Here is a 25944-nt window from a genome sequence, read left to right on the forward strand (position 1 = left end):
TTAACGATGAACGTTTGATTGTCCTTATTAGCCGAGTGGATTTGACTAACAGGACCGTGAGAGGGTATGTGAAAAGGAAGTTTCCCTGGGACGACGAAGACTGCGAGCCACCAGCAGTACGTTGGACACGTCTCACACTGAACTCATTTCTATTCTTTGCCAGTTTCATTGTTCAAAATTGGAAAAATCCCAACAAAAACCAATTTTAACATATGTCTCTCCACAGAAAAAATTTAAAGTAGCACATGAGTCTGACCTGCGTCAGAGGTGAGGAAACCTACCATGAAGCATTTGATTTTCTGTCAGTTTACTGAACCGACTTTCGCTCTTGTAATGAAGCCTGTTTTGTGGCAAACATCAGTTAACGATGAACGTTTGATTGTGTTTATTAGCCAAGTGGATTTGACCAACAGGACAGTTAGAGGGTCTGTGAAAAGGAAGTTTCCCTGGGACGACGAAGACTGCGAGCCACCAGCAGTACGTTGGACACGTCTCACACCGAACTCATTTCTATTCTTTGCCAGTTTCATTGTTCAAAATTGGAAAAATCCCAACAAAAACCAATTTTAACATATGTCTCTCCACAGAAAAAATTTAAAGTAGCACATGAGTCTGACCTGCATCAGAGGTGAGGAAACCTACCATGAGGCATTTGATGTTCTGTCGGTTGACTGAACTTGACTTTTGCTCTTGTAATGAAGCCTGTTTTGTGGCAAACATCAGTTAACGATGAACGTTTGATTGTGTTTATTAGCCAAGTGGATTTGACGAACAGGACCGTGAGAGAGTCTGTGAAAAGGAAGTTTCCCTGGGACGACGAAGACTGCGAGCCACCAGCAGTACGTTGGACACGTCTCACACCGAACTCATTTCTATTCTTTGCCAGTTTCATTGTTCAAAATCGTAAAAAAACAACAACAAAAATCGATTTTAACATGTCTCTCCACAGAAAAAATTTAAAGTAGCACATGAGTCTGACCTGCGTCAGAGGTGAGGAAACCTACCATGAGGCATTTGATGTTCTGTTGGTTTACTGACAATGACAACGGTTGTTTTCATCCCCAGAATCAATGCGGCAGGAGATTGTGCCACCTCTCCCTCAATAGCTAGAGCAGAGAGTGGTGCTTCCTTGATGCAGGAAGTCTGTGGTCCACCAGCGGTAAGTTTGCCAGGCCTCACATTAAATTCATTTGAAATCTCTGCAAACAGGGCTGCACGGTGGTTCAGTGGTTAGCACTGTGGCCTCACAGCAAGAAGGTTCCGGGTTTGAGTCCTGGCTCGAGCACGGGATCTTTCTGTGTGGAGTTTGCATGTTCTCCCTGTGCCTGCGTGGGTTCTCTCTGGGTATTCTGGCTTCCTCCCACCGTCCAAGGACATGCAATTTGGGGACTAGGCTAATTGGATACTCTAAATTGACCGTAGGTCTGAATGTGAGCGTGAATGGTTGTTCGTTTCTCCATGTTGGCCCTGCGATGGACTGGCGACCTGTCCAGGGTGTACCCCGCCTCTCGCCCATTGACGCTGGGATAGGCTCCAGCCCCCCCGCGACCCTTAATGTGTAGGAATAAGCGGAAGATGACGATGGATGGATGGATCTCTGCAAACTTTATTTTTCCACTTTTGTAAACCAAAGAGAATGTTTGTGCCTCCGCAGGAAACACTTAAAGTTGACGAGAGTCCCTGCCGACAACTGAGGTAAGGAACTCTACCGACAGGCCTGATAGTGAAGCTCCCCTCCCTCCCGACACACACTCTCTCTCACACACACACACTCTCTCTCTCACACACACACACACTCTCTCACACACACACACACACACACACACACACACACACACACACACAGAGTTCATTTACTCAGTGTATTTGATGTTCTGTCAGTTGACTAGTCATTCAGCTAACTCTTCTCTTGTAACCAAACCTGCTGCATGACAAACACAAGTTGACATTTGTTTGTGTTTTCCCAGCAGAGACGCTGCTGCCACCAGGACCTCAACTACAGGGGTTGAGTTGGAGGAGGAAGACCAGGGGCCACCAGTAGTGGTGGGTTTGACGGACCTCAGACTCATTTATGCGATTCCCAAGATTTATTTTTTCCTTTGGAAACACAAAAAAAAATATAACAACTTTTATTTTTCCGCAGGAAAAAACTGAACAAGACAGCCTTCCATGGGATGCCGGGCTCCAATATGTAAATTTCCAGCTGATGGAATGGCGTGGGTTAGTAAATTTGCTCAAAAACACTCAAGGAGCAAAATAAAAAAATAACCCAGAATTAATTTCTTTTCATGTGAATCAATTTGTCTATTTGTTTTTCAGGTTTCCAAACCCAGGCAATAACTGCGACATGAACTCCAGCCTCCAGAGCCTGATTGCACTGGAGGACTTCATCTCTGATGTGCAGGGCCAGGAGGATGTCTGGGTTTCAGTCCCTGAGACTCAACTGCTCAGGTATGGCAGCCATGCGTGCGCACGCGCACACACACACACACACACACACACACACACACACACACACACACACAAACAGAGTTCATTTACTCAGTGTATTTGATGTTCTGTCAGTTGACTAGTCATTCAGCTAACTCTTCTCTTGTCACCAAACCTGCTGCATGACAAACACAAGTTGACATTTGTTTGTGTTTTCCCAGCAGAGACGCTGCTGCCACCAGGACCTCAACTACAGGGGTTGAGTTGGAGGAGGAAGACCAGGGGCCACCAGTAGTGGTGTGTTTGACGGACCTCAGACTCATTTATGCGATTCCCAAGATTTATTTTTTCCTTTGAAAACACAAAAAAAATAGATAACAATTTTTATTTTTCCACAGGAAAAAACTGAACAAGACAGCCTTCAATGGGATGCCGGGCTCCAGTGTGTAAATTTCCCACTGATGGAATGGCGTGGGTTAGTAAATCTGCTCAAAAACACTCAAGGAGCAAAATAAAAAAATAACCCAGAATTAATTTCATTTCATGTGAATCAATTTGTCCATTTGTTTTTCAGGTTTCCAAACCCTGGCAATAACTGCTACATGAACTCCAGCCTCCAGAGCCTGATTGCACTGGAGGACTTCATCACTGATGTGCAGGGCCAGGAGGATGTATGGGTTTCAGTCCCTGAAGCTCAACTACTCAGGTATGGCAGCCATGTGCGCACACACACACACACACACGCGCGCGCGTGCGCGGTTCTGAAAACCCAACTTTTTCATTGTTGAAGATTCTTTCTGCAGTCGATGGAGTTGTTAACTGCTAATTCTGCTGCTCTCCCTGCCTTTTGCTATCCATGTGTGCACATGGGAGGGCAAGGAGGTCCCAGAACAGGGCCATGTTGAACTTCCTACTAAGGTGCTTCATTTCGCAAAAGTGTTCTTGAATGATTTGTTTTGCTCCCTTTACAGTTGCCTCATGGACATTGTGAGGGTCCACTGCTCTGATGATCCATACAAGAAATTACACCACCTGTCTTTATTCAAGAACATCCTCTCCATGAATGCTCCAGAGTTTGAGGACTCAGAGCAAAAGGTAAGTGTTCATCTGACCACTAAGTTCTCCAACAATTAAGGACCTCTTTTGACTCTTTGGATTTTTGTGAATATAGGCCCATGTATTTCTTCCTCAATAAATTTAAGCCCTTGATATCTGTGTGTGTTCAGGATGCTTATGAGTTCCTGAATGAAATCCTGAACCAGGTCCAAACGTTGGCACCAACTCTGCAGCATGTAGCCGCCGGTAAAGGAAGGAGATACAGGTGCCCTGTAAAAGAACACATGATGTTCACAATGAGGAGCACCAGGACCTGCAAGAAGTGAGTGTACACACACTCACACGCACGCACGCACGCACACACAGCAGGTGGCAGCAAACCGCAGCTACTCATAATTCACCATTCATTTGACACATTGAATGCAGTATCAAAGCATTTTTGCTGGACTTTAACCTGTGACAAGCCAAACACCCTGTCGTAACATTTCAATGCGCCGTTGCTCAGCTTAGAAAGATTGTTTAGACTGATTGTTTTTATTGAAACTAGCAGATCTCAGTACAACGCCAGAGTGATTCTCAATGAACCGGACTAAATGAGGTCCGGTGCATCACTCAGATGTGAACTGGTCACAATGCAATGTTTGTCTTCCTTGACTGTGCAGATGCGGAGCCCAGTCGCATCGAGACGAGGACTTCACTGATCTCTCTCTGTCTCTGGAGCCTGGAGCTTCGGTCCAGCAAATGCTGTACAATCAACTGAAGGTAAGATGCACCTGTCGCCCCTTAGTGACATCATCTCATCACAAACACACACACACACACACACAGATTTCTGTGTATAGCGGTTTTATTTTCTTGTGCAGGCGCACTCAAATACAAATCTTAAAGACAAACAATTTTCTTCAGCGAGTGAAAGGTCCATTTATTGAGGTCGGTCAGGCCGCATGCAATCACACTGTAATATTCAAAACAAAATGCCCTTGTCACACAAAACAACAACAAAAATATGAAATGAACTACATGACAATGTCATTTCCATTTTGACATAACTTAAAATAAATAGTTGAATAAAACAAAACATGACCCCTGTCATGAATCCAAAACAATATGTCAGGAGGGGTTAAGAACACTTCTCTTTTTAAATCTACACAAAGAGCCACAAGGTGATGTGGCTGCGCGGGCAGAGTTGTGATATAAACTTGGAGTTCCGGCCTGACCGGCCACTCAGTAAAACCTTCCAAACCTCCCTACGGCCACCCTGCCTTGATGTGCTGTCCCAACCAAAACACACAGTGAAGGAATAACAGTTCGGGGGCCACAGAGAGGTGGCTGTCCTGTTGAGGAGCACCGTTCTAGTGTGTCACTCATTGTATGTTTTCTCTCTGTGACAGGATGAAGATCTGGAACGCACTTGCAAATGTGGGTTTCAGATGTCCACCAACCGGTGCCACTTTGAGAGCCTGCCCAAGTATGCACCCATCCATTGACATGCACTCCCAAATTTGCTTGTTTTTTTGGTTTTCCATCACTCAGACGGAATTTATTTCATACTTAGTTGCCTCCTAATGTAAATTAAGTTCGACTGAATTGAGGTTCATTGGTGACCGAAGGTTGAAACGTCAGTGAACTGACCTCAACAATTCTGATGACCATCGTGTTGAAATAATTCATCAAAAATACTCCAGCTCACATCCATCAATTGTCTTGCGCTTATTCCCGTTAAGGGTCGTGGGGGGTGGAGCCTATCCCAGCAACTACGGGCAAGAGGCGGGGTTCACCCTGGACAGGTCACCAGTCCATCACAGGGCCAACACATAGAGACAGACAACCATTCACATTCACAGTCACACCTACGGTCAATTTAGAGTATCAATCAGCCTCGTCCCCTCTTGATGTCTTTGGACTGTGGGAGGAAGCTGGAGTACCAGAGAGAACCCACACAGGAACAGGGAGAACATGGAGACTCACACAGAAAGATCCTGTGCTGGAGCCGGGACTGGAACCTGGAACCTTCTTGCTGTGAGGCCACAGCGCTGACCACTGCACCACCGTGCCGCCCCCATCTTACATCTTTTCTCACATTCTCCTTCTGCAGAATGCTGATGCTTCATCTCAAGCGTTACCGCTACAATAAGCACTACTTCTGTATGGAGAAGATCTGCGATCCAGTGGAGCTGCACAGTACTCTGATGGTGCCCTCCAGCCAGGTAAGAAATGGCTCACCTGAGTTCAGCTACAACACGCGTAGTGTGTCGGTTTGTGTTTTGACGTTTGCTGAGTGTGCTTCTAACTTTTTAATCATGTTCCTTCTCAGGGAGCCTCTCAGTACCATTTAAGGAGCATCATCAGCCACTTCGGCGAAACTGGGGATTCAGGTAAAACAATCACTCAGACACCCACTGAATTAACCCAGTTCAAATCCCTTTTTACCTTTATTCTGCTGAAGGAACTGAAAGGTTACGTGTAATTTCTTACGTATAATATTCAAACTTAAATAGATCACTTTAGTGTGACAGTTGTCAAGAATTGCTGACATTTACAGGTTTTTGGCAGTTCTCTCATTCTGATTTCTCAAACTGCTTCTACCTGTCAAACCTGGATGTTCAAACAGCTGATCTAACAGTAACTCCTCTCGTCTCAGGACACTACATGAGTCACGTTCACTGCCCAGACATCCACCTTGGCAGCTACCCCAACACCTGGCTGACTTTCAATGACGAAGAGGTCAGCGTGGCACCTGGGGACTGCATCTGTACGTTGCATGAGGAGACTGCTTACATTTTATTCTATGAAAGAACGGTGCTGTGAACAGTCGACCCTCTTTGCGGTGGAGGTGGCATGGAATGACCAGAGAGAGGCAAGTCCAGCAATTCTTCTGGCGCCTGATGTACCCCCTTGATAGTATTCCCCCCTTACCCCCACCAGTTCATTCAAGCAACAACACCCCCCTCTCAAGTCTGACCGTGGTCTCTCCCGGAAGGTTTACCTGGTGACGGTACCCGGCCGGATTCTTTTGGACCCAGACACCTGGAGGACACAACAGAAAGGTGAGTGGCACTATCAAACACTGGCACCCTATTGCTCTCTACCCTGCGGAACTTTGGCACCACGAAACCTCCTTCCGCTGCTCGATGCCTCCAATCCTCATTGTCACATCTCCCTTCTGATAGGTGGAGCGACGCCGGCGCAGCCGCATCTGCCTGAGGACCACCGCCACCAATGTATGGTTAAATGATTCAATAAATATGCATAATCAATAAATAAAGATGCCGCAAGCTGGATAGGTAGCGGTGTGCAAATCCGCTCTGTAACTTACTGTGCAAAATTCAATATTGTGCGAATTGTGAAATACTGTTCAAAACAACCCCGGTGCAACCTTTCTACATTCCTATCGTAACGAAGGGCTCTTCGTTACAGGTGCGACACTAAGTCCTTATGCCAGTACTCAAAATTTCAATACTTGAATTTGACTTTGTCCAGACAATGATCCCAGAACCTTCTTGTTTAGAAGGACTGATAAAGCCTCTGACCAAGCTGGAGCAGATCCTAGCAGAGGGTTCTTTAGGAGGGTGTGTGTGAGCCTGCACTGACTGAGAGGGTGCCTGTGAGATGATCAAGCAGAACAGCGAGGACAACACCAGTGGGCAGACCTCCCTCTTACACAGTTAAACACATAACTTAAGTAGAACAATATTTCTTTCTCCAAGCAGAAATGATAAGTCTTTTGACTCCACAAGGACAGGCAAGAGGCAGGGTTCACCCTGGACAGGTCACCAGTCCATCACAGGACCAACACATAGAGACAGACAACCATTCACACTCACAGTCACACCTACAGTCAATTTAGAGTATCAATCAGTCTTGTCCCCTCTTGATGTCTTTGGATTGTGGGAGGAAGCTGGAGTAGCAGAGAGAACCCACACAGGAACAGGGAGAACATGGAGACTCCACACAGAAGGATCCTGTGCTGGAGCCGGGACTGGAACCCGGAACCTTCTTGCTGTGAGGCCACAGTGCTGACCACTACACCATGGCTGAGAATCTTAAGATACAATTAAGGGAGAAGGTGTACACACTACAGTTCATGAGCATAACGTCCCTGGGGACACTGCTAGATCCAGGATTTTAAAACATCAGCTTCCTCAACCCAAACAAAGCAGCAGAGGCTCAGAAGAGTCTTGGTTCTTAATGCGCTGCTGGGATTTGAAACAGATCCTCCTCCTCCTCCTCATCATCATCATCGTCCTCCTCCATACTAGTCGCTTCTCAGCCTCAAGGTGATCAATACATCCTAATTTTTGTGTTTTTGTATGGAGTCACTTACAGACTGTTTATCTGTCTAAGGTAGCAAACTATGGCATCGTTTGGATGCAACAGTCCAGCAGACGAGGACCCAAAATGTCCCTGCAGATGCAACAGTGGAGGTCCAAACCTACCTTGGGGAACCCAGCACTGCAAGACTGGAGGACCTCCTTGACTACTGGCAAAGAAAAACAATGGTCTATCCAAATTTATACTAGCTGGCTGTCACGTTTGTGTACCCCTGCTTCATCGGTGCCCTGTGAATGGGGGAAATCCTGTCAGAAAACAAAAGAAACTGCCTGAGTCTGAGCCCAGCGGAGAAATTGTTATTTTTAAATAAAAATGAATAAAATGTCCCTATTTTACGTGTTACTTGCGGCCCCTAGTGTCATAAACACATTCACAAACCAAGTAACTCAAGCAAATTCCCATCCCAACGCTCCCCCCCAGTTTGTCTTCATGCTCCTTTTTGACCCCACCGTTGTATCATGAGGACAGACTCCACATGAACAGCTGAATGATTCATGAATTGGCATCACAAACATCATTCATTCATTCATTCATTCACAGCTTCACACGCCAAAGCCGTGGGATCATGACTGCCTGTTTTACATTTGTTGGCCACTTGATGGCACAGTAGAGCAAATAAAGCGTCGGCCCATGACTGAACCTGTTGGACGTAAAGCGTCAACGCCTCGCCTCGCCGTCACCGCCGTCAGTGTGTCGGATGATGCAGGGGGCGTTCCCGCCAGGCGCGTATCGAGGCTTGCTTCATTTCGGGGAGGAGCCGATGATGGTGTCGTCAGAAGCCTAGCAGCCCGGCTGTACCACGTGAGTGCTTGGGGAAGCGGTTCAGATTTTTCCGCGAGGTTTGACAGCGATACGAACTCCCTCAGGCTCCTTTCAAAATGTGGGTTAGTGAGCGATGCGGTTGGTTCAGTGTTTGGAAAGAGTTTTGATAGTTTGGATACCAGAGTTTGTCTTGCGTTTATAGGGTTTGGAGAGAGAGAGAGACAGAGAGAGAGAGAGATTTGGGAGACTATCGGTAAAAGTGATTCAGAGCCCAATATGATAGACATCCTGTTGTCCCAGGACATGTCCTGTTTTCATGTCCTATCTATTGGTTTTTATTATATCATAATATAATAATAATATAACAATAATTTGGTAATTAAAAATGTTCTATCCAGTCACAGAAGACATACTTTGAATGTTTTGGAATTATAAGGCATCTTTGAGGAAACTCCAAGTATCATTTGAGTGTCTCCTTGCCAGGCCGGAGTGTCCTGGTAATCATGGTCACCTGAAAATGGAAGCAGGCTGGAAAACCCTCCGGAGTCCTGGGAGAGGCAAAAACCACTGCTCCCCAATTTATGTCATCTTGCTCTTGTGGTTTTGTGCACACACCCTGTACCGTGTGAATGGGTGTTTTCATAGGCTGGAGGGGTTGTGTAAAAAAACAAAAACAAAAAAAAAAGAAAGAAGAAGAATCGCTTCAAACCAAAAACTGTTGAGGCACTGTTATTTCTGAATAAAATAAATTAAAAAAAAAATAAAATCCCTGTCCTGTACTTCATCGTCCAAGTTACCCCAGCACACTCCCTGTCTACCTGCTGAAGCCCAGGCCATTTTCCTAAAGGCAAGGCAAGGCAATTTTATTTGTATAGCCCGTTTTCACAAACAGTTTGTCTCAAAGGGCTTCACATGGCATCATAACAACATCCTCTGCCCTTTGACCCTCACATCGACTGAGGAAAAACTCCATAGAAAACCCTTTTAACAGGGAAAAATCTGAGAAACCTCAGGGTGAGCAACAGAGGAGGGATCCTTCACCCAGGACGGACAGACGTGCAGTAGATGTTGTTACAGACAAGAAAACAGTTTACAATACAAAATGTGGGAAACACGGAAATGTTAATAACAGCTGAAGAAGGAAGCTTCTGGTAGGGGAGGCAGGGAGAGCAAGCCAGCTTGATGGGGGACTGGATGGCAGACTGGCTCATGGAAGGGGAGCGCAGGCCGGTGTAACAGTAGGGAATAAGGGGGGGGGGCAATGCAGGCGGTGGTTGGGGCTCTGGTGGAAATGAACGCTTTGTTCTGTATGTATGTATTTGTTAATAACAGCTGAAGAAGGAAGCTTCTGGTAGGGGAGGCAGGGAGAGCAAGCCAGCTTGATGGGGGACTGGATGGCAGACTGGCTCATGGAAGGGGAGCGCAGGCCGGTGTAACAGTAGGGAATAAGGGGGGGGGGGGCGATGCAGGCGGTGGTTGGGGCTCTGGTGGATCTGTGGAAACACAGACAGTGACAGAACATTTACACACACACACACACACACACACACACACACACACACACACACACACACACAAACGGAATACATTCAAAAAAATCATGTATTACATGCAACTGTGAGAATTTCTGTAGAGAGCCGATGTGGTCATACACTTTTTGTCATCAATATTCATTCCCAAGAGCCATAACGGAGAAAATGTCAGTTTCGAGTGGTTGAGCTGCAGCTTCCTGTAATTACACACCTGACCAGCACCAGAAGCTGGAAGAGATGAACCCTTTCTCCGTCCAACTGGCTCAAGTGCTTCGATGCGGGGGGGGGGGGGGGGGGGGGCGTTGACGTCACAAAAAAACAAACGTTCAAATAAATCTTTTGTGAAATGAATTATGTTCCTTCTGCAAAAATTCATTGGAATTCTCTTTATAATGACATTGATTGGAAAAAAAAATGTGGCTGATCGGGTGGCGAAATTCGTCTGAACAATCGGATGATCTTTTAAAATGACAGAATATATCCAGCTAAAAAAAATAGAGAGATTTAAACTTGAAATTGAATTCTCTTGCAATTTCTGTGGCTTGTGTGAAGAAACCATTGAACATTTATCTTATCACTGCTTGTGTAGTCGAACATTCTGGTCCAACGTTGAGAATTTTATGAAAAGGAAAACAGGACAGTCTTTACCTCTGCAAAAAAAAGGACATTTTTCTTTATTTTGAAGACAAGCAAGCCAAAAGGGACTTCATCTTCTCTGTACAACTTGCTTTATTTTTTAGGTGAATTTCATATTCATAAGAGGAAATGGACCCTCGGCAAACCAATCTTTAAGTTTTCTTACAGGAACTTCATCAGTACAGCTCCATCACCGATGCACTTAGAAACCCAAAAGCCTTAAAAACGAACTTTATTTTGGAAAAGTTTTGACGTTTTTTCCCCCCCATCTATCGCTCTTTTTTTTGGATTATTTGTCTTAAATTACGGTCTCTTTGTATTGCTTTACGTTTTTTGCGTTGTTGTACCCCTGGCTCAACAGCTTTGTTCTGTATGTATGTATTTGTTAGTAAAAAAAAAAGGACCAAAAACTCAAGTTCGGCAGTAAATATTCACAGGAAGTGAGGGAACACCCTCAACGCTGCACGTCTGGTAGCAGCCCGTGGAAACTGTAACTTCAGCCCGGTGTGTCCCAAAATGTTCCTTCATTTTCTTTATCCTTATTAATGTTTCTATATTTTGCAACGTTCTATGAGTTCCTTTAACATGCTGATGCTGCTGGTGTTGGTCGGTTTTTCCCTGCAGTTGCACACTCAGTACAGTGACAGTGTACATGAATGTTCTGAGGTCGGTGTACAGCTGCCACTGTGTTGTCAATAAAAAGGAGGGAAGTCAGAGGCGTGTACTTGGTGATCTGTTGTGTACTATACTTCTGAAGCTGCAGAGATCCCGAAGACGCGCCGAGCTGCGCTGCGTCCGCCGTCATGATCGCGCTTCTGCTTTCTGCTGCTGCGGGTTTGGCGATCTTGCCGCTGCTGCTCTACTTGAGGAACCCTTACTTCTTGGCAGATCTCAGATACGCACTCACTACAATTCAACTCGGCAAACGACTGAACAAACTGAAGAGGCAGAAACCTTTTTATAGTATTGTGGACTGTTTTCTTGACCAAGCAGCGAAGCAGCCTCAGAAGACCTTCCTGGTCTTCGAGGAGAGAAGCTTCACGTACCGCCAAGCAGACCAGGAGAGCAACAAGGCGGCCAGAGCCCTGGCCCCGCTGCTGGGGGAGGGGGACACGGTGGCTGTCTTTCTGGCCAACGAACCCGCCTTCGTGTGGATCTGGCTCGCCCTCGCCAAGCTGGGATGCACCGCTGCTCTGCTAAACTACAACATCAGGTCCAAGTCCCTGCTGCAGTGCTTCTCCTGCTGCGGAGCGAAGGTCCTGGTCGCAGGGGCCGGTAAGCTGGAGGGATGTGACCTACTTTACATGTGCTCTTGTTCTCCATGTTCTCCAAACAGTTTTATGGTTTGTGTACGTCACAGTCCGACTCTGGCATCACTTATCAAGCCGTCAAAAATAGCGAATGATTCACCCTACAAATAGATATGTTGCATTTTTACACCCTTTACGTCACAAATGCAAATTAATATTTACTGAAGTGACGTTTATGTCGATAAAAACGTGGGGACGTGTTAACTTGATCAACATGGATTAGCAAGTAAATAAGAAAATAAAGGGATATTTTGAAACAACATCATTGATTGATCGAAGCGAAGTAAAATCTGGTCAACTGGACGTAAGTTTATCTTGAAGACGTTTCACCTCTCATCCGAGAGGCTTCTTCAGTTCTAGTGAGGAGTGTGGAAACTCAAGCTGGAGTTTCCTAGATGGCGATGATGACGTGAAGATGACGAAGAAACCGCCGCTGACGCAGTCGTAGTTGCATATCAAAAGTTTTATTGCAGAAAGCACAGAGTCACTGCTCTGGATCGTCCATTGACAGATTCTTGTGGCCAGATTTGAACCTCTGGCTGCAATGCTGTAAGAGGCCCGACTACATACCATTGTTTCCACCCCTTCATGGTTTGTTAACTTGAAAATGTCGAAAATATGTCCCTTTGAAAGAGGCCCCACCGACCATACCAGCAGCAACATCCTCCTTACGTACCAACCCCACACGATGCAACGAGGTTCCCACAGGTTGGAACGTATGTCAGAGCTGCTGGGAACCTCTTGAGTGAAAACTCCATCTTTATATGGATTGCTTTTAATGGTTTTTAATTTGTGGTATCAACATCACAAAGCCTGTTACTGTCTCCCGGCTGTGTCTGTCAGACCTACGGGGGGCTGTGGAGGAGGTGCTGCCCACCTTGAAGCAGCAGGGTGTCCGGGTGTTCATCCTCAGTGAGGACTGTGACCTGGAGGGTGTTGAAAGCCTCTCTGACAAGATCCAGCAGGCCTCAGAAGAACCTTTGTCCCCTCAGCTGAGGGCCAATGTCACCATTAAGAGCCCTGCGGTGTACATTTACACCTCAGGCACCACAGGTAACCTGACCTCCCTTTGAACTGCACGCTTCTATTTAGTGTTCATGCCGTGTGTGACTGGACAGTTAAGAAGGTTATTCTGTAGGGCTTCCCAAGGCAGCAATAATTAGCCAGGAGAGGCTGTGGAGGGTGTCGTTTCTTCAGTCTCTGGCTGGCGTTTGCCCAGATGACATCATCTACATCTACCTGCCTCTTTACCACAGCGCTGGCTTTCTGACGGGACTGTGTGGAGCCATAGAAAAGGGTAATAGTTTGGTTTCCCACTCAGAATATTACACAACCACACACACACACACACACACACACACACACACACACACACACACACACACACACACACATCTTAAAATTAAGTCCCAGGTGCATTGTGATGATGACATTGATTTTATTAGCGGTTAAACAGGTATTTGACCTGCAGCCACATGCAGCTGTGTCTCTGGTTTTCATATGGAGTTGCTAAATCTGTGCCTCTCCATCTGCAGGCATTACAGTCGTTTTGAGCCGCAAATTCTCTGCATCCCACTTCTGGAATGACTGTCGAAAATACAATGTGACGGTCATTCAGTACATTGGAGAGATTATGCGCTACCTCTGCAACACACCAAAGGTAAAAGTCAGTCAGATGGGGTTGTAGTTAGTGTGTTACAAGCTGGAGTGTCTGCAGCTGTCACAGACTCTCAGCACACCAAGTGATGTTTGCTCTCACTTCACTCTCCTCCAGAGAGACCATGACCGAGATCATAAAGTCAGACTGGCATTGGGAAACGGGATTAGAGCTGATACGTGGGCTGATTTCCTGCAACGGTTTGGGGACGTTTCCATCTGTGAATGCTACGGAGCAACCGAAGGAAATATTATCTTTTTCAACTACGTCGGGAAAATTGGAGCCATCGGCAAAGAGCATTTCCTCCACAAAGTAAGAGACGATAATTTGTGTTTTAAGACCAAGAGATTAACTCATGATTTGAGTTAATTTTGATGAAATGTCATTGGATTATTGCTTTATCCATTTTTCTTTGATCCAACAGCTCAGTTGTCCGTACGCGCTGATACGGTACGACACAGAGAAAGAGGAGCCAGTCAAAGACTCCAGAGGTTTTTGCATCAAAGTGCCCAGAAGTAAGACTTCCTTCCCCTAAAACAACCTTCACACAGCCTTGATCTCTTTGTAAATTGCTGTCTCCTTCCTACTCTGAATCCCAGGAGAAACTGGTTTGTTGGTAGCCAAGATTGGAGAACGTTCCCCTTTTATTGGCTACGCCAAGAACGAGCAGCAGACACAGAAGAAGAAGCTGAGAGATGTGTTTGTGAAGGGAGACCTGTACTTTAACAGCGGTGACCTTCTAAAGATAGATCACGAGGGCTTTGTTTACTTTCAAGACCGAATTGGAGACACCTTCAGGTTCGTTTTGTCTTCTTAATTTTTTCTGATACATGTCCCCAAGTGAAGTTTATTGTATTTATTTTCATTTCTACCTGATCCTGAATGAATTGTCTTTTTATTGCGATCAAATCCAGATGGAAGGGAGAAAACGTGGCCACCACAGAGGTGGCTGATCATTTGCTTCTGGCGGACTGCATTGAGGAGGTGAATGTCTACGGAGTGAAGGTGCCAGGTAATACTGCCTTACCGCTGAGATCAGTTACAGCGCAAACTCAGTCGATAGCCAACAGCTCAATAGTCAGTTTGGTCTCCAGTGTTCTGTTTTTGGCCTGAACAAACATGATTGAGCCATTTTGGGCTTTTCACAGTCTTTATGAGCCTATTAATCATTAATTGTTGCGACCATGAACCATGTAATCCAACAGTAACACCACCATGACAATATAGAGGGCCGGTTAAATGATCAGTAACAATCAAGTTTATGTGAATGGTCCTTTTTATTCTGCCTCCGGGCAAACACATAAACACATGGTTGTGCGTGATGGTGCCTTTTTTAGGACACGAGGGGAGAATTGGAATGGCAGCAGTGACGCTGAAAGAAAACATGGACTTGGACTGCAAAGCTTTATACCAGCATGTTAAAGACGATCTCCCCAGCTATGCCAGACCGCGCTTCATCCGCATCCAGGTGAGCTCCAGCAAGACCTGCTCAGGTGAACAGCAGTGTTAGAACGTACTAGAGCACTGCTGCTAGTGATGAATTTGTCTTTGGCAGGATGTGCTGCTGGTGACTGGGACGTTTAAGCAAATGAAGGCGAAGCTGGCTGAGGAAGGCTTCAACCCCTCCGTCATTAAGGACCGTTTGTTTTACCTAGAGGACAACAAGGGCTACGTACCCATGACCCAGGAGACTTTTGACTCCATTGCAGAGGGAAGAATCAGGCTGTGAATGAGTGTCATCTCTATTAAGTCCACGAGGAGAACATATTTTCGTGGTGCTTATTTTTCAGCAGGAACAATGAGGCAGATTTTCGCCAAAATTGATGGAGAGGTATAGAATTGGCGGAAGAAGAACCCAATAAACTTCGGGGCAATTAGAGCCACCTGGTGGCAGCAGGAAACACAACATGTTCATGTGACATCTGGGTTGACCTGAAACACCATGAAAGTTTGGTGATGGGTTACCGTGAAGACTGTGCATTTCCCTTCAACACTTTGATATTTCATCATCGAACATGAAGCAGTTGTGAGTGGACTCCACATCGTCAAATATTTTCCAAACTTCATGTGTTTGATGAGAGTCCTGGCCTGAGGACATCTACAAGCTGAATTTAAGTCGTAGTCACAGTGCAACCTAATGGTTACAGGAAGGAAAACTGATGTAACAAACATTGGATTTACGTCTAAACCGCACATGATGTTCAGCAACGAGTCACGTAATGCGTATGTGTTCTCTAACACCACCTAGTTGAGTGGTTTCCGTCATGATTAAGAGAGCTTTGCTCCTCACGATGATGCATTTCTTTGAGCTGTTTCCTGTATTGAATGTTGTATACTGAAATAGTTCTCTTGGAATGATTTTTAATACTTTTGATTAAAAGATCTTCTTCATAAACATGCTAGTGAATCATCTGTTGTTTGTGATTTTTACCCTCATGGTGATCTTCAAATACCGCAGGACTGATTACGCTTCAGCACCAACACACAATAGTTGGATTATCAGCAGCTAAGCTGAACGGTTGTGAGAGGCCTGGATCTTGCTTTCTGGATGATTAGAGCAGCTTGGGAGCTGGACTAGTTTCCACAGGGGTAGGAGAGGGCGCTGTGTTGGCTATGGGAGTAGCCAGCACTCTCCTGTAATTGGAGGGCAAGTGTTTCTGAGGTGCTTGGGAGACCTTGAGAGGGCAGCACAGTTGCTGACGGCCACATTGCACCCACTGGTTGCAGAAACTTGGCACACTGTAAAACTTTGTCAGCTTTTTCAGGACCTGTTGTTCCAGAAGATTTGAGGGCATTTCTGTTATGACCACTGAGCCAGACCCTGATGTTGTTGATGATGGGAGGGCACCTGCTGCATCACTGGGCCTTGTTTCAAAGTCATAGTCAGACAGGGAACCTATGTAGCTGTGAGGCAGAGGGTCACTGTTGCAGCTAAGAGACCTCATCGGCCTCCTGGAGCGATTCCAAGCCTTGTCAATCCACAGCTCCACTTGAGCCTTGTCCATCCTTGAGGCTGCATCCTCCGTCTCGTCAGACCTGCTGTCTGAGTCTGGGGTTTCCTCACCTCCTATTACCTCATCCTCCCTTAGTTTGGGATGGGTCTCCACAGCCTGTGTCTCAGCCAGAAGATTGGAAGCCATTGCAGAGATGATTCCCCAGTCCCTGAGGATGTCATCTGCAGTGGTGTACTGTGAGGTCACTGTGAATCGGAGGATGCGTTTGGTGTGAATATCTGCAGGGATCAGATACATGGTTCCGGATCGAGTCAGTCTCCTCAGCAGCTCCTGCGTTAAAGCATTTCCTGCCTAGAATAGGAAAATACAGATTTTATCGAAAGGCACGTGAACATTGCAAGGCCGAAAAACTGTGATTTGTCTGATCCCAGGTATTGATCCCTCCTTCACGTGTGCTTGATGAGACTGTCTACATAAATGGTTGGCTAACCTTTCACCACAGTGTGACTGAGACGTATATATGTCTCCACAATGACACAAATGATTGACAAAAATGTGTTATAGTTTGCTGCAAATATATAACTAATTTGTGTTCCATACCTTCAGACAGAAAACAACCAGGCCGAGGTGGCTCTTCGCAGGAACCTCAAAATTCAGGTCACTCTTTATGTGAGACTCCAGGAGCTTTGCCATCTCAATCCCCTAAAAATCACAGGAAAAAAACGCAAGTTCTAAAAGACAAAAATCCTGTGTGGTTCCATAGTAAAGATTCTGTAAATATAAAGCCCTTTAAAGAACTGCAATATACGTGTCTGATATGAGCCTGGAGGTTTTTCAGTCCAAAGGAGCGCATGACAAACCAGAGCTTGAGAGAACGGAAACGACGACTAAGGGGAATCTGCCAGTGCTGCACGGAAAGAGTCGTGTTACAGGATAAACTCATAGCCTTGACATTTGAATGAGATGGAGACATGAGGGCATCATACCATGAAGTCAGTGGCTGTTTGGGAGTTGTCATGTCTGAGGTAAACAGGGTCCACACTGAACGTCTGCTGGAGCTTGTATTTATCCTTCACCCTGAAGCAACATCAGTTAAACACGTTACCACCCAGCAAGCTCCTGTCACATCATTTAAAAACTACGGAGTATTCTGATTTTAACGAAGCTGAAATAATCTGTCGCATGTTCACTTACCAAAACGCTGTGCAGTCAAAATGGACCATCATCCATTTGGAAGGATTGAAAACAAAAGATTGAGCAAATTCAATGCCATCCAGGGACCATCGCTGCTCGGGGCAAAAGTAGGCAGAGCCAGCATACGCAGCATCCACGTGAAGCCAGAGTCCCTCTTCTGAACCTGTCAAATGGTTCCAATGCAACCATGAACATTCACTCTAACTGTCAACATAAGAGTTCACTTAAGTGGGATGGACAGCTGTAAGCACGGCTAAATATATTCTGCTCGCCTCGCTAACAAGCCTTGCTCTTTGGCGACACAGTCAGTGAGCACGTGTGGTACCCCTTAGACCCGGCTGCCAGACCAGGGTCAGTTGACTAACCTCCTCACAACACCTACAGACAATGTGTCTGTAAAAAAAATGTACACGTACACACTGGTCCCAGTTCAGAGAGCTTGTCGAAGGCACAGACTCCTGTAGTTCCCAGAGTGGCACAGAGCTGAACAGGAGAAAAAAAAATCACATCAGCTTGAATATTAATATCATTGTTTGCTTGTGTATATTTTATGAAAACACACAAACTGTTTTTTTTTTTATGATTTTCATCCAACATTTATACAAACTGTGAACAATTTGCCTTTGGTACTTTAATGCTATTCATCTCCATTCTAGATGGAAATGTGATTTCAATATATTTAATATCAATGTCGTGTTTTTGGTCCTCTGAACGGTTGCAGATTCAGGAAGCCTCAGCAGTTCCTGTCACGTAAGGACAAAGTGAATTCACCAATAATATGCTTGTTCCCATCAGCCCTACCAAATAAAGTACAATTAGATACTGGCAGGGCAAACGCCCGTCCCTCAGGAGGCAGCCTACCAGGAAAGGCACTAATCCTCTCCGCCTGTCCTCTTGTATGGCTTGTTTCAACGTGTCTCCTCTCAGAGACAACTGCTCATCCGTCGGCAGAAATCGGATCTTCACAAGAGAAATCAGTCCTGCCTTTTCCACTGAGGAATGGGCCTGTGAACTCACAAACACACCACGTTAGCATGTTTCATCTAACGGACGTTATTGCAGAAAGGCTGCCAACCCTGACCTGATCAGAAGCATATGCCACTAATCTTGAATTCAGGACCGAGTCATCCACGTCTTGGTTGAGCTCAGAACGCAGCTGCAGAATTTTGTCTTTTCGAGCTGCCAGCAGAGCCACCAGAGTACTTTCACTCACTGTGCTCTAACAAGAGTAGCAGATAAAGACACGCTGTAAGACAGTTACGATACAATCCACTGTGTTTTAGCTATGAAAACACATGGAAGTGTAGCAAACCTGTAGTATGCCTCCTCCTCTGCTGTCAGAATGGTGATGAAGGAAGAAGGAGGGGAGGCCCAGAGCTTTACAAAGCCAGTCCATCACATTCATTTCCAACTCTGTACATGCTGGACTTGAGGCCTGAGCAACACCATCACAGATATCTACCAGGATGTACAACTTCCTCCCTATTAACTTGTTGCTTTTGAACTGTCAGGTTTCCTTACCCAGGTGAATCCAACACAGTTGATGGCATCAGCCAACATGTCCCCAAGCATAGAGGGCCAAGAGGTCAGACTGGGGTAGTAGGCGTGCATATGAGGGCTCTGCCAGTGAACTACCTGGAAAAAGGGAGGATTCCTTGCTATAGCTCATTGATTATTGATCCCAGTCAGCTAAGAGCTGCTGTTATGATGGTAGATGAGAGCAGGAACTTACTCCAGGCATGATGACTTTCTCTATGTCTTTGAAGATGCTCTCCCAGTTCTCCGGCTCTGCAGGCGCAGTGTCGGGGAGAAGCTCTTTCATGTAACCTGGTTTTACATCCGGAATCACCCTCCTCTCCCTGATGGAGCTCAGGTACTGGGTGATGTAGTCCACTAACTCCTTACCTGATTATAAAAACCACTGTGACAACTGCAATGACATCTGTTGCAAAATGCACATTGCCCACTACAAATAGCAATTACATATAACATTTACTCAAAAACAAGAGTCAGTTAATAGAATAGAACCTATGATTACCTCTGCGATTGTATTCTTCAGTCTGCATGTCTGTTTTGATGGGTGGGTGTTGGAGGGCAGTCGCTGTGTAACAGGTGGAATGATGCTGGTTGGATCCGTCTGTTCAGGGGCAGAGACGACAGAAATATATAGATGCTGCGGTGAAGAACACGCCTTCAATTACTGACGCACTTCAGTCAGCACACGGTTTTTACCACCCTTTGCATAGTTAGTGGCTCTCTAACACCTCTCCAACCCCGGTGAGGGTTATTTACCTATCTGGATTTCACAACTAATTATTCATATGACATGTTTCAAATCCTGTTCATATTTGAAAGGATAAAATTATATAACTAAATATATACTGTATATATATATTTTACTTGGAAGGAATATAATTAACACAATAACTGTACAGATTTTTTGCAGGTCAAAAATACACCCTAATATCATCCCATATTCTTACACATATTCTTCCCTGCGGCTAATTTTGCATATACAGTTTGATGAAATGGAAACATTTTAAAATCATGTCTGGAAGATTGTAGAATAATCAAATAATGCCTGCAATGAACTGCAGAATGAATGTGAGTTGCAGAATGCAACTCTTCACATGAAAAATATATTTCTGATTTATTTTTTAACTTGTTTTGTCTCCCTTTTGTCTCCCTTACACGTTATTATTTTTCTTTAAATTTACATTTTCATCATATTAAAAATATGTAAAACCTTTATCAGGTCATGAGATTTTGAGTACTCTGAGAAACAATTGACACCGTACAAAAACCAAATGGCCCATGATGGGCTTTTGCTACACTTGAATGATTTCAGCTTTGCTCTGTCCAAAGGTAACCAAATTTGCCAAAAGCGCTCTAAATATCTATCTAAAGATCTCTAGATCTCTTAAAGAAAACATTAGATCTTGTTTCTTTTTTATCTTTAAACCTGGCACAGCCAGGTTTACCGTTTCCCCGGTTTCAGTCTTAATGCTAAGCTAAGCTAACTCACTGTTTGCTTGGTTGTCTGTCTATACATGTTGGCCTGGCGATCCGTCCAGGGTGAACCCCGCCCTCTCACCCAAAGGCTGCTGGGATAGGCTCCAGCCCCCCCACCCCACCTGGCGACCCTTTACAGGATAAGCGGTAGAAAATGGATGGATGGAACAACAAAAACACAAATTTGAAAATATAAAACCACTTTTCTTTAAATTGTAAATTTTCTAACAGGGTTTGACGCGTGACGATTTGATTGACAACTGATACATTCATAAATCTATAAAATGATGTAGACGTATGTCCGCATAGTTTGATGCAATGGACATTTTCTTCCATTCCAACCACTTCTTTTGCCTGAATACAGGATGGAGAAAATCAACATTTGCACTCTTCACAACCAATTCAAATGAACAATGACTAAGCAGGCAGTAAAAGGTAAAATGATGATGAGGGTAAACCTATCGTGGCTCGTTTATCTCAGCCTTTAGGGCATGACAAAGGCTCCAGAAGCACCTGCACTGTTCACACACTGAGCTGTTTACCGTCCATTGTGTTCCACATATGTCATCTCCCATTCAGTTATCTGAGGATGGCAACGTTTCATCCTAGACAAACAATCGATTCCTTCCTCAGATTCAGTATAACTAAAAAAGCATTACAGGATGTTAAACCTTTTTAAATGTAGTCCAGAGCTTAAATATTGACTCTTGAGTGAAATAAACCTGCACACTCAAGGCAGAGATTTCTTTATTTTATTTTTCTGTTCAACACCTGATTCATTTCGGCTTATCATTAATTCAGAAAGTGTCATCCGAACAAATGTACTTGATGTAGAAATAAAGCTTTTTATTCATTCAAGTCATCCCACAATCAACAACAGATTTCAGTGTCAGTTTTGTTTTCACAATCCAGCGCAAACACACTCAGCAGATATGATTCATCAAAATACAAAGTGTTACTCTCATAAAATCAAAATCTCTACATGGTTTAAACATGAGTTTGCTATTAAATGAGTCCTTGTTGAAAAAGGTTTGGACGGTTGCAGGTTTTCCAGAAACGACTGTCAGTTTTAATCTAAGCAATAGACACTCCATACGGAAGACCTTTGATCCAAGTGAGAGCAGAGAAGTCAGGCGGAGATGCGCGTATCACACAATACACAAGAACACATATTGTGTTGGTCAGAGCAGACCACAGTGTGACTATTGTGCTCCTTGTGTACCATTACATCTGCCAGTCTGAGTCTGATGAAAGCAAATTTAACCATAATTGCGCAATTGAGGCCTTTGTGCTGCCTTGTTACATCAAAGTCAGAATATTTTGTCTTGTTCTGTTGTTTTTACTCTTGTAGTTTAACAGCAGTGTTGCACTCGGTGACATCGGCCTTCCACAAAGAAAACGTTGGCAATGAACCAGAGTGTGAGACGATACCAGGACGAGCTTCGTGGCGACAGCGTTGTCGGCTGAGATTTAGGGGAATATTAGGTAGGTAGGTGGGTAGGTAGGTACTTTATTGGTCCCCAAAGGAGAACTTTTATTGTCACAGCAGTCACAATGCAACAAGACAGTTAAAACATACACATAAATGTAATCTATGATATAATAAACCTATTGTATCATATGAAAAATTAAAAATTAAGAACAATGTGCAGCCAATAAAAAAGTGCAATCATGTGCAATACAAATAATAATCTCATCTAAATGAATAAAGAGCAAGATTATCCCAGTCCCGGGGGGGGGGGGGGGGGGGGGGGGCCGACGCCCAAGCAGAAACTTCAAAGTACTGCTTTGATGGCAAGAGACTGCAGCAGGTCTGGAAAGTGGGAGAACGGGTGCTTCCTTTCCATCCTTGAGTTCCTTGATTGAGGAAGAGGCTGGCCTGATAGCCTCTCCCTTGGAGGAGGGAGCTGCCCCTTTTGCTGACTGTTCTGCCTCATCCAAGCTCCCTTCAAGAGCCGGTTCATCAGGACATGTTACACGCAGAGTGTGGACCCTGGGGTGACTTTCATGTTCCTATGCCCACCAGAGGGGGTCAGAGCCAGTGTCTGATGTTGAGTGCACATTGCCAGCCTTGACTGCCATAACACAACCTGTGGATACCAACATTCCCTTAGCTATGACGATGCAGTCGGCCGGAGGACCTCCCTACCATATTCCAGCAGCAAAATCATGCATGGACAGGGTGTGTTGTGTTAGTTGCCCCTGCCACAGGGGGGCTCCAATACACAAGTTCTGACTAGTTGGCTAGGAGAGCTGGGCTGCCTGCCCTCTAAAAAAGTAGGGGTTTTGCCTGCAATGAAACATGGCTTCAGGTTCCAATTCAGTGTCACACCCCCATCATTCAGAGGGCTCGTCCTATGCTCAGGAAGAGTCAATGGAATTCCTCCCGCAAGAAATGTCATGCTTGAATGAGAAAGGGACACATTCACATCAGTTGATCCTGTGATGCTTATTTCCACATTCCAGTAAATCTTTCCCACTGGAAGTACCTGAGGCTTGCTTTGTAGGGAGTACATGCTTCTGCCTTTTGACCTGTCACGAAGCACAACAGTGTTTGTCAAATGCACCGACGCAGCCCCCCCCCCCCCCCCAACCTCAGGGGAAGAGGCATTTCTGCTTGGTTGCAGCCCCCACCTGACAGGAGGTAGCTTGCAACACAGAAACTTTCATGTGTCACCTGGTAAACCTGGGCTTTGGGTTAATGTGGATAAGAGCCTGGTGACTCCTGCCTGGCACTTCACCTTAATCTTCCTCACTGCCCAGGCCAAGGCGATGTTATCTCAGAAAAGAGTAGAGTCTTTGGTGGCTCGAGTTTAACAGTTTGGCTTGGTTTCACAGGAGGAGAGTGAATTCCTGCAAGCATTGTCAGACATTGTTGGGCCTGATGCCATCTCCTGTCATGACCACTTGGGTGCCTTTATATGAGAGGCTTCCAGTGCTGGGTTGCATCTCTTTGCCTGGACCCTAACCACAACAGCCACCGTCATGTGGGAGCCTCCTCAGCCTGCTCACTTGCACTCATGGAAGAACCCAGCCTTACATACTGAGCCCAGGGAGTTGCTCTGGCAGTTGTCCTAGCCTGGAAAGCGGTTGCCGCAGACTCTTTCCCGGCTGGTTGGGGCTACACTCACAAGAGGAGAGCAGTGAATGGGACGGAGTAGAACAGCTTTTATGGTCATTTCTCAAACCGTGCCTTAAATGCCTCCTTAAAAAATATAATGATTTTAATGATCCTTATGATGAAAATGCCTGTGTTTTGGTCTAAACATGTATTCTTCATTGTGTTATGATTTGAGAAATAATTGCAGAATCTGCTACAATTAAAACCTATACAAAGTAAAATCTTGCATCTTGAAGCTGCTTAAACATGAAGCTTACATCCCCAAAAAATGAATCCCATTCTTAGCCTAACAAAAATGTGGTAGAGTCTGAAACATTTATATTGCATGGTTGATTTGCAAAGATACGACCACAATATTTTCTATAAGTACTGTTGTGATGAGCCACTGAATTGTTGATACACCTAAACTTTGTCTGCCATTTCATTAAAATCAAACCTGCAATTTACCGTGTTTGCAAGGGATTTCTAAAGTCTGAGATGGTGGGCTTTCCTCAGACAAACCTCTGAATAAGAACAGAACAGAACAGGTTAGAAACCTTTATTGTCATTGCACAACAGATATACAAACCATATTGCAGCGCTTCTCTGGCCAATGCAGCAGTTTAAATAAAATAGTAAAATAAGAGTTGAATAGAATAATTTAGAAAGCAAGATATACAACTAATATTCAGAGTTCTCATGACCCAGGGAAAGAAACTATTTTTCAGTCTAGTCATCATTTCTTATTTAGGCACCTGCCCCTCCTGCCAGTGGGCATTTGGCTAAACGGGTGCTGTCCTGGGTGTGAGGGGTCAGCAGCACTCTTCCTTGCTCTCCTTGGACATGGCGTGCAGGTGATGTCTCCCAGGGAGGGGAAGAGACAGCATATTAGGTTTTGGGCCGTTTTTATGACCCTTTGCAGAGTTTTTTCCTGTCTGTCATTGAGTGGTTTGCGTAACAGGCCATGATGCAGTACGTCTCTCAATGGCACTTTGGTAAAAGGCTGTGCTAACGGCTTCTCCTCCAGATGGTTCCTTCTCAGCACCCAGAGGAACTGAAGTGTCTGTTGGGCCTGTTTTTTTAACCCCTGCAGTTGTGTCGGCAGTGCAGGAGAAGTTCTCAGCTCTATGTGTCCCCAGGAACTGAACAGTCCCTGTCGGCATCAAGTGGAGCTGGTTTTCCCCTGTGTTTCCTGAAGTTACTACCTTAAAGTGTTGAGCGGTTTAGGACACCATCCTGCCAGCGTTTTGACCTTGTCTCTGCTGTCTCGTCCCTCCGCCAATGAGACCTGTGACCATGGTGTCATCTGGGAATTTAATGATGGCATTGGAGGGGTGGGAAAGGTTCTCCAAGGGAAAACCTCTTAAGCTAACTCCCTTACATTTCCTCATTTCATGTGCTGCACCATAACGTGGGCTTTAAATATTTGATATCCTTTCACCTCCATTCACTGAGCTTCCTCTGGAACTGGCTGGCGCCCGGCGGGGGAGGCCCCCCTCCTTTGGAAAACACCCGATGCATGCTGTTATTCAACATATGGCCATCTACAAATGAGTAACTATCTTGACCTTTGCTAGTTAATGTGTTTCTCTGTCTTTAAATTGATTGTTGACTGGAGCAGGATTGTTATGCAATTGTAGGAGGAGTAGGAGAGGGGGGGGGGTATAGAAGTCACAGAAATTACTTATGGTTTAGCTATTAAAAGAGTTTTGGTGTACTGAAGTGTATTATAGTGTACTGCAAATCAGGTGGCCATAGTACAGGAACATCTCTCAATGTAATGCAGTCCATTTCAACTCAGCTGCATCACATGTATACGTTGCTCCCCGCCCCTTTGGGCTTGGACCCCTGCTGGTAAAGATGTATCAAATTTAAGCCGAACACAGAAATGTATTATTACAGGAATTCTTACTGAGCATTGAGAATGTACTTATGCTGTGTATTCTCATGTCAAAAACAAAAATTGGCT

General features: G+C 45.1%; 3 protein-coding genes across 4 annotated transcripts; 2 read left to right on the forward strand and 1 right to left on the reverse strand.

Moving 5' to 3' along the window:
* The first annotated feature begins 2583 nt into the window (after positions 1-2583).
* LOC147268956 (ubiquitin carboxyl-terminal hydrolase 37-like) lies at positions 2584-7171 on the forward strand. Of its 2 annotated transcripts, XM_086225398.1 has the most exons (11): positions 2652-2905; positions 3005-3136; positions 3402-3525; positions 3657-3808; positions 4149-4248; positions 4878-4954; positions 5582-5693; positions 5801-5861; positions 6128-6343; positions 6467-6533; positions 6657-7171. In XM_086225398.1, exons 1-9 carry the CDS (start codon positions 2892-2894, stop codon positions 6292-6294), a joined length of 939 nt encoding a protein of 312 aa, XP_086081524.1. In that variant the 5' UTR covers positions 2652-2891; the 3' UTR covers positions 6295-6343; positions 6467-6533; positions 6657-7171. The 2 variants fall into 2 exon arrangements, with proteins under 2 accessions (XP_086081513.1, XP_086081524.1); XM_086225387.1 differs by having other exon boundaries at positions 2584-2905; positions 6128-6533; positions 6657-7162.
* A 4308-nt stretch (positions 7172-11479) lies between these two features.
* Positions 11480-16108, forward strand: LOC147268957 (long-chain fatty acid transport protein 2-like). Its single transcript, XM_086225424.1, has 10 exons — positions 11480-12023; positions 12902-13111; positions 13197-13355; positions 13594-13718; positions 13833-14027; positions 14140-14230; positions 14315-14513; positions 14630-14727; positions 15053-15183; positions 15271-16108. Exons 1-10 carry the CDS (start codon positions 11552-11554, stop codon positions 15442-15444), a joined length of 1854 nt encoding a protein of 617 aa, XP_086081550.1. The 5' UTR covers positions 11480-11551; the 3' UTR covers positions 15445-16108.
* hdc (histidine decarboxylase) lies at positions 14994-19988 on the reverse strand. The gene is made up of 12 exons (XM_086225412.1): positions 19902-19988; positions 19596-19768; positions 19385-19498; positions 19176-19298; positions 18945-19082; positions 18725-18868; positions 18280-18346; positions 17864-18026; positions 17656-17746; positions 17478-17576; positions 17270-17371; positions 14994-17020 (listed from the first exon to the last, which is right to left on the reverse strand). The coding sequence occupies exons 1-12, from the start codon at positions 19927-19929 to the stop codon at positions 16268-16270; spliced, it is 1995 nt and encodes a 664-aa protein (XP_086081538.1). The 5' UTR covers positions 19930-19988; the 3' UTR covers positions 14994-16267.
* Positions 19989-25944: the final 5956 nt, after the last annotated feature.

Source organism: Aulostomus chinensis, chromosome 2 (genome assembly GCF_037954235.1).
Source record: "Aulostomus chinensis isolate RoL2024-O1b breed Wild chromosome 2, RoL_Achi_v1.0, whole genome shotgun sequence".
In the NCBI taxonomy this organism is placed as follows: domain Eukaryota; kingdom Metazoa; phylum Chordata; class Actinopteri; order Syngnathiformes; family Aulostomidae; genus Aulostomus; species Aulostomus chinensis.